Here is a 12,894-nt window from a genome sequence, read left to right as displayed (position 1 = left end):
AAATTTAAAGGGAATGCTCTGACTGAGGCAGTGACTCTGCTTCCTATAAATCTGTGCTGCCAGGAGAAAATCCATGTTACTGTCTCTCCAGGTTAATCCTACCTGCAGACTATAACTGCATCTTTTCTAGAAGTTTTCTTTTTGACTGTGCAAGTAATAAAAGATGTTCAGCTTTGAAAGATGAATGTTAGTAGCTTCTGGCAGCTAGAAAGCTGGGGAAGCGCCATGCAGCTGGCCAAGGACATTCATTGGCTTTCAGTCCTCCCCTGAAGACTCCCAATAGAATTCATTGATTTCCTCCCTCCAAAAAGAAAAAGAAAAAACTGAATAGTAATGTAACTCTCTTGGGTGAGACTTTCTGAATTTGAATTGCTCTCCATTTCCAGAAAATAGTATATACTTTAAGAGAAATCCTTTAGAAATCACCTCAAGGGCCGACTTGGGGAATGAGTATGCCATTCTGTGGGATTTTAAAGAAATTACTTTTTTATATTTGTTTGTGAGCCACACCTAGTGGTGTTTAGGGGCTACTCCTGGCGGTGCTTGGGGGCCCTGCCATGCCAGGGGTTGAACCTGGGTCTCCTGCATGCAGAGCATGTGCTCCAAATAGTTTTTGTAAATTACAATTGCATCAGTTGAGGGTATTTAAGCGAGTTTGTAAGTGTATGTTATGCCTTTAAATGAATAATGGGATATATACAAACTGTATTTGGGTATAAAAGCGGTTGTTGTTTTTTTTTAAATATGTATATAGGACGATTCTACTTTCTGGCCTATCTTAACTTTTTAACAGTTAGGACAGTATTTCTGTTCTCTGGGGATTTCTCTTCCACCTTCGACAGCATTGTTGTTGCATTGCAAGGCAACTGAATTTTTTGTAATTTGTGTATGACCAGGTGAAGAAAACCTCTGTCCTTCCCTCGGAAAGAAAGGTTGGTGGGCCAGAGGTAAAGCTGCTGTATGACTTGTGCTTCTCAATCAGAATTTGCTCTTGTCATGGCACTAAACAGATACCCCCAGAACTGAACAGCAGCTGCTGAGAATTTTTTTTTTCTTTTGGCTATACTAGTAAATTCACACCCTCAGCATTTTGTCCTAACACATAACATTTCCACTGCTGCAGCTTTTGCAGCTTTCAATTTGCTTATTTCGGCGCATGGCTGGTTGAAAAGCTGCATGCAGATGTAAATTTGTACTCAGAGAGAAAATGAATTTAATTGTACCCTATTCTTTTTATGTTGTCTTTCTTCTCCTTTGTTTATCATTATGATTTTGCATCCTTTCCCACCCCCCACCCTTTTTTTCTTTTTTTTTTGCTGACCAGTCCCCCAGCTACTTTCTCCCTGATACATATCACTTTGGGGTGTGCAAAGAATCCGTGTCAAACTTCCAAACTGATCAGAGAAGGCTGGCTCAACTGAGAGAGCTGAGAGCCAAGTTTTTTCTTTCCTAGATAACGTCTGTCTCCACTGGTTGGCAGAGTTAAATTGTAGGGGGGGAAAAACCTCATTTGTACAATTGGAAAAGACTAACATTCTTTGAAAATATCAAAAGTATCCGCTTAATGTGATGGATAAACTTTGATGACGTCGTCACTATTCTTATTTAAATCACAACTCTTGAGAAAAGGGAGGGAATTTGCAATTGAGATTTGTAGGCTTGGATGATTTTTTTAAGAGGGGGTGCACCTTAGAGGCACAGTGAAGCTTTTGTACTTCCCCCCCCCTTTTGCAACCTTTAGAATATATAGGATTAAGGTTTTTATGCCCTTGAACTAAATCTAATTGCCATACTGAATGAACAGTTGTAGTTTTTTAAGTCTATAAGAAAAGAAATGAGGATAACTTTTTATATTCTGCCATTCTATTTGTAAAAAAAAGAAAAAAAGTAACTTTCCTGATGGCAAGAAGAATGCTTCATTATTGGAGTCGCCTAGTTAATATAAGAAAAAACTGATGGTACCAAAGCAATGAACAGCGACCCAAAATTTATACATAAGTATTCCTTAAAGGAGGAGTAAATATTAAAGGAAGTCCAGTGATTCCTTGAACTTTCAGGACTTCTGATATTGATTCATTCAAAAAATTGCCGCATATTCTACTATTATAGAAACTTTGCCAGGATAAACTGCCAAAGTAAAAGTAAGATAAAGAATGTCAAAAAAAAAAAAAAAAAAGATCTTCCCAATTCCTTTGCACACTCCCAAGTATCACTTTCGAGCATTTTCCATCTGTCATTTTGTTCATCTTTCTCTGTCTTTCTTAATCTTCTACCGTGAAAGCAGACACAGGAACGTGCTCTGTTAGTGCAGGATGAAGAGAAAGTTAAAAGGCAAGCGAGATCTCCTGAAAGAGCCTTGCCCCGGCACGAAAATGAAGAAATTCTTCCCAAGGTTTCTATTCCAATCCCTGAGGATCTCAAGTCTCTCAAAAAATGCCACCTCTACTCTAGTACTTTTCCATCACCTCGTATTCCTTTCATGATGTCTTTTCTCCTGGTTCTTGCCTTGGCCGTTTGGTGGTTAGTCTTTCTGTGATCGGAAAACAGGGTGCTCTTCTGAAATGTCAAGACTAAAACCATTGAACTTCTGTTGTTGGCTTCTGCTGTGTTACTTCCTGTATGATGCTTCCAATCTTGACAGTTCGCTGTCCTAGAGAAGCCCTTTGTCATCATTTTTTTGTCAAAAAAAAAATGTTAACTCTCTGTAGAATATGTATCATGGGGTACAAAGAAGTAGCCATGGATTGTGAAGTCAGCCTTCCTCACAGGAGCGTATGGAGGTTAGAGAACCCAGATCTAAGCATTTGGCAGGTCGGTATGTCCCCCCCCCCCCAGTGTTGACTCTATCCTGCATGTCATTACTGTTTCCTGTGGCTGTGTCCTCTCCGATGTTTTGTGCAAAGCAGGATACTCTAGAAACAGTTGATGGAATGTTTTCCCGATCACCTTATAGTCATTTGTGTGGCATGGGCTCAGTAGTTTAAGAAGAAAAAAAAAAAAGAAAAAGTCAACTTGCTAACTTTTCAAAAGCCTTAAAAATGATACATTTTAATCTAAGAACCCATATTCACTCCTTTTCTTGAGATATCAAACCAGTATATACAAAGGCCTTTTTTGGAAAAGGGCTTTTGACTTCCGTGGCCTTTTTATGTGTATTTCTGAGATGTACAGGGACAAACATCTTTATCCTGCCTGGAGTATCGAAGAGGTTTATCTGCAAAGGCTAAATGCTATCTATGGACAAGTAGAATGTTGATAATTTAAGGAAAACGGTGCTGGTGCCCCTCGCCTCCAGCCAGGGCTAAATTTCCTAGACAACTACATCTTTAATAGTCCTGGGATACAGATTTATTCAAGATCTGTACATAAGTATATCCTTCCCTGAATTAAAATACTATGTTACTTACTTCTTTATGACTTACATAATTTTATTGCTAGAAGCAATATTTAGCCACTATGATAAGCTTAAAATAGATTGGTACATTTTGTTTTCCTGATAGATTTCAGACCTGTTCATTCTCCCATATGTGTTGGATCAATTGTTTTTAATTGACGGCCTTGTGAACTAAAGTTCTGTCGTGACAAGTATGTGCCCTTTGCTTGCATGTTATATTCCCGGAAGTAAATATGTGTGTGCCCTCTCTTTACAACACAACTGGGATGCCTAACCGTTATTTTTTTAACCTCAATATTAATGAAAATTCTTGCATGTAGATTGTTTTTTATAGCACTTGAATGTATCAATATGGATGATTTGATTAATGTTGTCGCAAATGTTTGTTTTGAAATTGAATTCATAGGATTAATCAAACTGAGATTATTGCACCTTGTTTTACTTCTCAAATGTTTTTCAGTTGATGAAACTTATAAACAAGACTTTTTGTTTTTAAGATGTCTTCTTAGAACAAAAAGAGTGCGAGAGAGAACAGGAAAGTCAAGAATCTTTTGTTTTTCGGTATCCACCTCCATTGTCTTATTGTCTCTGTAGAAAAGAGACATGTAGAAATAATCCTCTGGTATTTTCTGAACTTCTTTGTCATTGTAAGCTTTCTTCAAAAACTGGAAAAGGAGAGTGTTAAATTTAAAAGTCTGGCATGAATGTTCATCTTTCACATCACAGGCTATGTCTGTTCATAACAAATATTTTACAATTAAACATGTTCATTGATTCACTTATAATAAGGAAAGAGAGACTTCAGATTGACCTGAAATATTGTAAAGCTGTCCTCTAATACAGAAAATAATTATAAGTATTCCCCTGTGAAATAGAAATATAAACATTTTCTTTATGAAATGATAAAACTATAGTATTGGTTAGGTTCTTTCAAATCATTTTTTTCAAGAATCTAAAAAGGAAATAAACTTAGAATTTTATTGATACTTTTATAACTGTCTCAGATTATATTTCCAGTTTTAATTCTTGTACATGGCTTTTTATTGTTATTGTAAATTTCATCTTGAATTTTGCTTTCTTTTGTCTTGAAATTATTCCACGTCCATTAAAAACCCAGTGTAAGTTTTCTGAAGTGTAACAGGAGAGCCTCAGAGAGCTTTGCTATGGTCAAAGGAGAGGCCTTTTCTTCTGTTATTAGGGTAAGAAGATCAGGAGGAAGGGTTGAGCCTTTGTACTGGACAAAGCTAGACATGCAGGCTCAAAAGACATACTCGTCACTATTATCAGAGAAAGAATATTGGGTATTGCAGCTTTGTATTACCAACTGTTAATGCTGCCAGTATTTGTAAGAAAGAACTGTAAATATAGTCTTGGTTTCATTCTCAGATCTCATTCCATTTTCAACACCAGAGACAGATTCAAAAAACTGTATTGGATTTACCCTGGTTCTGCTGCTTAATGACAGTTGATAAGTAAGAAACAGTTTGGACTAAAAGTGTCAATTCAGACCAATAAAGTCTTGGGTTTTTTCCTTGGTTTTGTCATTCATCCTTTCTAGAGTGACTCTGAGAAGTTCACGTAACTCCTTAGGGCCAGATTCCCATTTCATAATCTAGAGACAAAACTACCTCATGAGAATGAATATGCAACATGTTCCAGGAATAAGAATCTAAAACATATTCCAGGAATCAGAAGCTCTGGTTGTTGTTCAATTATTGGTTTTTCAGGGGTGGGCTGATAGAAATTAAAAAGGAAACGAACACACATTAACTACTTGGACTGTTTTGTGTGAATGTAAGCAATTAGATAGCTGGGTTTATTCCATATGCAGCTTCCTGACATTTGATAAAGTACTTAAAACTACTGAAGTTTAAAAATGTCTTTCCAAATTTATCATACTCTCAAGAAAATGCATCTTATCCAAATAGAATAGAGTGGACCATTCTTGAAAATAAGCCCAGCATCTATATTTGGGATGACTTTTAGCCATTCCTTCCTTAAGTTAACAAATGAAGTAACTATGAAGGAGATTCATTTTGTGTGAGTCAATTTTACTATTTGTTTGGATCTTCAGTGAAAATTTTAAGTGGAGAAAATGCTAACTGATTCTGTTGACTAAGATTGGATGAAGGGTTATCTGTGGTTAGTTTTCCAATTTTATCATTCTAGCATACTTTCTTCTATTAAATATTATTGTAAACTTTACTCTGAAATTTCTGTTGGATATAAGCCAATTCACTCTATTCTACATTCCTAAGTCACTCCTGTAATACTTCCTACGGATAAGCATGTAGTAGGACATGCTAAGTTTGTTTTCTTTGGGGCTGGGGTGGGGGTGGGTGGTCGGGGAACACATCCAGCAGTGCTGGCACTGTGTTCAGAGGCCAAGCCTGGTGGTACTTGGGGAATCATATGTGGTGCTGAAATTTGAAACAGAACCATAGATACAGCCACCTGCTAGCAAACCCCTTAACCTTTGTACTATCTCTCCTAATGAAATTCAGGGTTTTTTTAGGAACATTATCAATAAAAATTTGTACCTTGGCTTTACCTCTCAGTCATATATTTATAAAAGGAAGGCCAGATATGTTAAAAATAATTTTAGATTCTTTCTTATCACTGCTTTTTTTCCTAATGATATTGAATACAGTAAAAATATCTAGACCCTCCCTACCAAGTTACCTTCTCTCCTATTCTCTTCAGAGAAAATCATGAATCCCAAAATTCCTTGCAGAATTTTCTACCACATTGAGTAAGATTATTATTTTTATTATACATAGAAATTTTACCTTTTTTATTGTACTTAAGTGCCCATTATATATAATTCGGATACTAAAAATGGTGACAACTCCTTGGTGTGTGCGTGTGGGTATGTGGGTGTGTGCGTGCGTGCATGCATTCATGCTAGGTATAGATCATTCTCTATTTTGTATAGCTTGTGGAATCACTATATCTGTCCCCTGTACAGTGTAGTGGAAATAATCAGTAAGTTATATTTCTGCTGCTGTAACTCCCCAGGTCTTAAGGCCTCCCTTTCACTACAGTAGAACGTGATGCAAAATGAAACACTTTGGGGATGGGGGATGCCTTAAAGGACTAGAGTGCATGCTTTGCACGCAGGAAGACTGGATTGATCTTCAGCACTATGCCAGGAAGCATGTTGGTACGGACCTAGGAATGTACAATTAAAATGGTTAGTTAAGTATGGTTAAGAGCCAGGGATGTGGGTCAGTGGTAGCATACATAATTCATCCGAGTAAAACCTTTATCCCCAGCTTTAATCCCCAGCAATACAGAAGAGAAGAAGGAAAAGAAAAGAAAATGTGCTTGAAGTGAGGAGCCATGTAAAGTAAGATTGGAAGAGGACTGGATATAATCAACATACAAATTCACGGAGTTAATCATATCATTAATGAAATTCCTCATACTAAAACTTGAAAGACAAAGAGAAAGTAGTTTTTTTATTTCCACAGATTAGAAATAACCAGCTAAAAGTACGTTGACTTCCTTTTGTGATGCCAGGAATTGAACTCAAGATCTTGTACACATGTGAACATCCTTGAGCTGTCACTCCACCACTGAGCTACATCCCCACCTGAGCTAAATATGTTAGTAACATCCTAACGTCCAAGCAGATTGATAAGGAAACAGGCTTTTCTGATCCTCTGTAGTTGATATGCTAGGGGGACAGCCCTTCCCTTTAATATAAATGCTGTTTGGGGTACACAGTAAAATAAATCTTAACATTTAAAAATCCCAGCTATCAATTTGAGTTCCCTCAAATGAATAAAGAATGCAATTGAGGGCAGGGAGACAGTACAGGAGTTAAAGTGCTTGCCTTGCATGCAGCCCAACCTGGTTCAACCCAGCACTGCACCAATAGTGATCATTGAGCATCACTAGATGTTGCCCCAATCCCTAAACATTTTTAGTCAGGGATGTGCAGTGATAGAACACATGCGTGCATCAGATTTATGAGACAATCTAACCAGCACCCCACATGCCAGCAAGGGGGGAGATAGAAAATACACTTCAGTCTCCTTTTCCTCTCCTGTCTCTTTACAGTTTTTATGTATAGAAACCTATCCTAGCAGTCAGAGGGAATGAGAATGAAGGGGAAATCATGGTTGATACCACCCATACCATACCACTGGCAAGCTTCCCATGACGCATTCAATATGCCAAAAACAGTAACGATAGGTCTCATTCCCCTGACCCTGAAAGAGCCTCCATCGTTGGGAAAGACGAGTAAGGAGAGGCTGCTAAAATCTCAGGGCTGAGTGTAATAGAGATGTTACTGGTGCCCGCTCGAGTAAATCAAGCTACAGTGATACCACCCATTCACTTACTGCCTACTAATAAAGTGGTCTGCTTTATATGACAGGGACATAAAGAAGCAGCATTATCAGAATTTTAGGATTAGGTAAACCCCTGATTGAACTCATCTCCCCAGCAATATTTGTTTTTTCTCCACAGTACCATTTACAGACTTAAACACTAAGTGGTCTCTTTGCCTGTGACTAAATATCTCCAAAGATATAAAAGCTATAAAAGCACACATTTTGTATGTTTGGGAAACTCTAGGTTTTATTTGTAAATTATTCTTAGATTAAGGCAAAAATCTCTTTCCCTGTGGCTTTCATTTTTTTGGTCCTGCATAGAGGCGTTCTAAAGGATGTTCTGTTTTCTGCCTCGGAAGTTCTTGTGTAGTCAGCAGTGTAAACACGATGCTTTTCTGTCCGTCTGTTCCTGCCCTTTGGGAACTTTCCATGCAGCTCCATCCCAGTCTTCCTTCTCACCTGCTTTCTCCTTTATTTTTCTAGCTTTTATATATTTTTTTCAGTTCTTTTTCTTTCTGGTTTCTGTTGGTCATATGTTGCTTCCACTAGTAAATTCAACTTTAGGTCCCTGTTGGCTTTCTCTCTCTAGAAAAGCCTTTCCACCATAGAATTTGGGTCACACCTGGTGGTGCTCAGGGCATCCTCCTGCTCTGCACTCAGGGATCACTCTGGTGGGCTCAGGAGTGCCAGGGGTCAGATCTGGGTCAGCTGCGTGCAAGGCAAGCGTCTTAACTGCTGTAATATCTCGTTGATCCCCGGAAAACCTTGCATTGTGAGGTATTGAACCCAATTCCTGCACCTGCAAAGCTGTACCACCAAGACATACCTCAGTCAAGAAAAAAAAGAGGGGGGGCATACCTGGCAGTGCTCAGTCACAACTCCCCATTCAGTGCTCAGAGGTGCTCAAGGCATCATGAAGTGCCAGAGAAACAAGTGGGAGCTTTTGCAGGCAAATTCTGAGCTCCAGCCCAAGGAGCCGCCTTCCCAGCTTTAAAATATTTTGAGCAAGCAAACCACTTCAGTCTGTACTCTGAGATTGGCTATCTGCTCAGACACATTCCCTTCCCATCATTCAGAATTGATATGTGAGACCCCTGGGTTTGATCCCAAGCACCCCCAGAAAGATTAAATGTCAGTAATGCTAGGTATAGGCAGACCTACTGCGGAAACAAAAATAATGAAGTGAAAGACAGCCCTGCTTCAGCTGATCAGCAGAAGATACTGTCATTCTTTCTCAAAAGGCTCTCTTGTTTTCCCTCTTCTCTGCAACCCAGCAATTGTCTTCTTCTGAGTCCTAAAATAGAGATAACCTGGTGGCATGTGTTCTGTTCTCAGAATACTAATGTCTTAAAATGACTTGGAATTCATTTGACTTATTTATAACAAGTGTTAAAAATAACCTTTTTCTTATCAACATAATCAGTCACCACAACACATATAATTGTCACATCTGTTAGAAGCATTTTTAATACTCTGAAAATGTCTTTTTTTCTTTCCCTAAAGCACTCTACAAATTAGTAGTTATGAAGCACCCAGTGTTGCCGCTCTTTTCCTGCTGAAGAGTGAATAATGGGGTGGGTGTGATCGTGGGTGTGAAGCGAGCGCACTCCTATATGTGGAACTGACAAGGTGGATCACTTTCCCTCTTCACCTTATCTCGTCTAACCCTCCTAGGTGATAACCGGATGATAACTGAAAATGAATACTTCATCTTTGTGGGGTTTCGTTTTGTTTTGTTTTGTTTTTGAGTTGGGGACAGGTAAGGAGGTTGGACCACCCCTGGCTGTGCTCAGGGGACTAAATGCGGTGCTGGGGATCAAACCAGAGTTAACCACATACAGGACCCAGGATACTTTCTATCTGGCCCCCAAATACATCCTCTTTGGAGGGGCCTATTGACTAGCTCAATAGGCGCATGTGACCACACCTGAGCAATAAGAAAAATTTGTAGCATTTCTCCAAAGTCATGTTCCTTTTAGGAATTGGTTAAAAATATTAACATGGAAAGCCATGTTCATTATGATAGGGTTTTTTTTCCAGGAAGATAAGATAGAGCAAATACTAATAATAGTTTTCTGTTGTATATAATTAATAGAATTATTATGCTATTTGCCTAAGTATCTAGTTGAACATAATGTTTTTCATTAGTGTTTATTAAGACTTTAATCATTTTTTGAAACTAGGACTTATGAGAAATTCTGCCAAAGATACTTAATGGTCACCATAGTGAATGCTCGGTTTTTATACTGTTATACCCCTTCCTTTCCATCTCCTCTTCACCTCAACCCTTCTTAGTATAATGAAGTGAAATTGGCCACTAAAGGGTATCCAGTCTCCTAGACATGTTTAATATCACTTTTAATATTTATTCCATCACTTTGACTTCTGTAGCTCTGTTCAGGTTTCAGAACATTCATATGATCTGTGGATTACTTGCTGGTGAGTGTGTTATTAAGGCAAAATTTTCTATTACCAAATAGCTAAAATTTTGCACCAGGCGCTGGTTTTGGAACTGTTTGCTTTTACATTCACCTGTTCTGGGGATAATCTAATAACAGTACAAATTTTAGAATTATATGAGCAGCATATGAAGAAAAATTATCATTGGCAAATTTCATTTGCTGGCATTTGTGAAAGGCTGTATTTTCCTGTAGTAAGCAGTTTTACCAATTTATTTTGTAAAGGCCAGCATCATCCTAAATAAGCTCCTTCCTCCAAAGGTAGTTTATGTGCGAGAGAATAGCCGTGGACCGTGGAAAGAAAGCATCTCGTGAAGACAGTGAGTGAGCACAGAGGATGTATTTCTAATGAGGACCAATCACATACAAACCTTTTGAAGTGGGGGAGGGTATTGTCCAAAAGAGAAAACTTGGAATGAAGAGAAATGTAGGTTAAGAAAGGGCATGATAGAGAGGAAAGATGGTCTCAGTCCTCGATGCTAACTAACCACATGGTTATTCTGTTGTTCGTTTATCCCCATCTTGACCGTTGGTGATTCTAGTGGCCTTTGTTAATCCGATGATTGGCCCTGGTTTGCCATAGAGTCTACCAAAGCTATTATTTATGGTGCTTTTGGGGGTGGCGCCTGAGGGATGTTTTTCTTTGGGACATTCTTTGTTCATTTGTTTTCATTTTTGGCTGAAGAACGGGCTACCTCTGCTTGACTTGCCATCTTTATGTGCTGTTTACTTGTGGGTTCTACAAATGAAGCCATGCCATATCTGATTTGTCTTTCATTGCAAGTGCCCATTTAAAAGCATCTAACAACAAAAGAATGTTTAAAACACCAGGTCAATGTGTCAACTGATTATTAGAGAACCAAGGGAAACACAGTCTCATTTTTTAAAATAGTAATAACATTACAAGTACTGGTGACCTACTTTAAGGACAGACACATATATGCAAAGGCCTTAAAACTTTTCCAAGCATTTTTAAGCCCTTTTTGCTGAGACATAAATTTACTTGGATGAATGAAGAGAATAATGTCAAAACAGAGCACTCGCAATTAACTGATCTTATCAGGATTGGATTTTATGTTTTTTAGTTTGCATGTTGCAGGTCATTTGGGGGTCTAATCAAATATGATAATGTAAGTGACTGTAACATTTATTGTCTGATTTAGTTAGGAACCAGAAGTTGGACTCGTCTGCTGGGTAGAGCCTCGGTTCCTGCTGGTTCTGTGGGCATTGGCAGTGCAGAGCATTTCTTTCTGGGTTTTCAGAGCAAGGGTAATGTGCCCTGGTGATGTGTGTCTGTGCGCCCCTACCCTGGCCTGTGGCCACCACCTGCTCCCTTTCCTTATCAACACTCTTTTTTTTTTTTAATGGTCTAAGTTTAATGAATCTTCTTTTTATGATGGATCAAAGCACTGATACAAGTTTAATGTACTAACTCTCTGTGAGCTATTTGCATTTCAGCAGGTGACAAATTCATCACAAAGACGGTGGTGACATTGCATTACGAGTTGATCTTATCTAAAGTGCTGTATGCAAGACCAGCCCTGATGACTTGATAGAGTTGCAAAATAGAATGGAGAAAATGTGAAAACCAAAGGTAGTTTATTAGTAGGTATGGATTTAGGGACTCAGATAAGGTGACAATGAAGATAATATGTTAAATCTCAGGCGCTTTTCTCTTTTTATAAATGTTATTTTATTTTCAGAGTTTTTCCAATGAAAAAGGTCGTAATTTCAGCTAGCAAAAATGTGTATATAATGTAGATGCCACTGTTTGGGGGAGCAGGTGGCGGGGGAACATCAGGTATCAAACACAGGACCTCATACATGCAGATCATGTTTCCATGTCTAGGGCATTCTCAGGCCCTGTCTTTTTGTTTTGTTTTGCTTTTTCTAATTTTTTTTAATTGAATCACTGTGAGATGCACAGTTACAAATTTGTTCGTGATTGAGTTTCAGTCCTAAGATGGTCCGATGCCTGTCCATTCACCAGTATGTATTTCCCACCACCAGTGTACTCAGTTTCCCTCTTGCCACCACCTCTATCCTCCCACCCTTTCTCTCCCTCTCTTCTTCTGTTCCCCCACCTCCTTCTGACAGCCTCTGTCTTTAAAGGCCTAATGGACGTTGAAGATTTATTCACTTGGGGCTGGAGTGATAGCACAGCGGGCAGGACGTTTGCCTTGCACGAGGCCGACCCAGGTTTGATTCCCAGCATCTCATATGGTCCCCTGAGCACTGCCAGAAGTAATTCCTGAGTGCAGAGCCAGGAGTAACCCCTGTGCATCACCGAGTGTGACCCAAAAAAAAAAAAAAGAAAGAAAAAAAAAAAGATTTATTCACTTTATTCATAAATTGTTTACCAAACTCTTCAGGCTTTTCAGATCATTTGATTATGAACCAGATACAAAAACTTGTATAAGAAAATGGTTTAGAGTCCAGAGAGAAAGTACCAGGGCTAAGGTGCTTGCCCTGCGTGAAGCTGACCCCCGTTTGATAACCCCATGATTCTCTGATCATTGCTGGGGGTGACTCCTGAGCACAAGCTCTGAGTGTCGCTGCATGTGGCCCCAAAGCCAACAACCACAGGAATAAAAATCTAATGGCCAGGGATGTGACTCAGTGATAGTATGTTGGATTCCCAGCAATGCAAAAACAAAAGAAGAAATAATTTAATAACTTCTGTATTATAGAGGTAATAAAC

General features: G+C 38.7%; 1 protein-coding gene across 14 annotated transcripts in view; it reads left to right on the top strand.

Annotated features, from left to right (window-relative positions):
* The window catches only part of EPB41 (erythrocyte membrane protein band 4.1), a 171,503-nt gene that overhangs the window by 139,394 nt on the left and 19,215 nt on the right, over positions 1-12,894 (top strand). For 7 of the 14 annotated variants that reach the window (XM_055140803.1, XM_055140801.1, XM_055140796.1 and 4 more), the window contains one exon: positions 897-947. The exons of 5 other annotated variants lie outside the window; for them this stretch is intronic. In XM_055140803.1, the coding sequence (XP_054996778.1) occupies positions 897-947 (51 nt within the window). Of the gene's footprint in view, positions 1-896; positions 948-1,324; positions 4,930-12,894 lie in introns of those variants that run through there. 2 more of the 14 variants (XM_055140798.1, XM_055140799.1) reach the window with 2 other exon arrangements.

This window comes from Sorex araneus, chromosome 5 (genome assembly GCF_027595985.1).
Source record: "Sorex araneus isolate mSorAra2 chromosome 5, mSorAra2.pri, whole genome shotgun sequence".
NCBI classification, from domain to species: domain Eukaryota; kingdom Metazoa; phylum Chordata; class Mammalia; order Eulipotyphla; family Soricidae; genus Sorex; species Sorex araneus.
The sequence above is the reverse complement of the archived record's forward strand: the minus strand, read 5'-3'. Positions and strand labels throughout refer to the sequence as shown.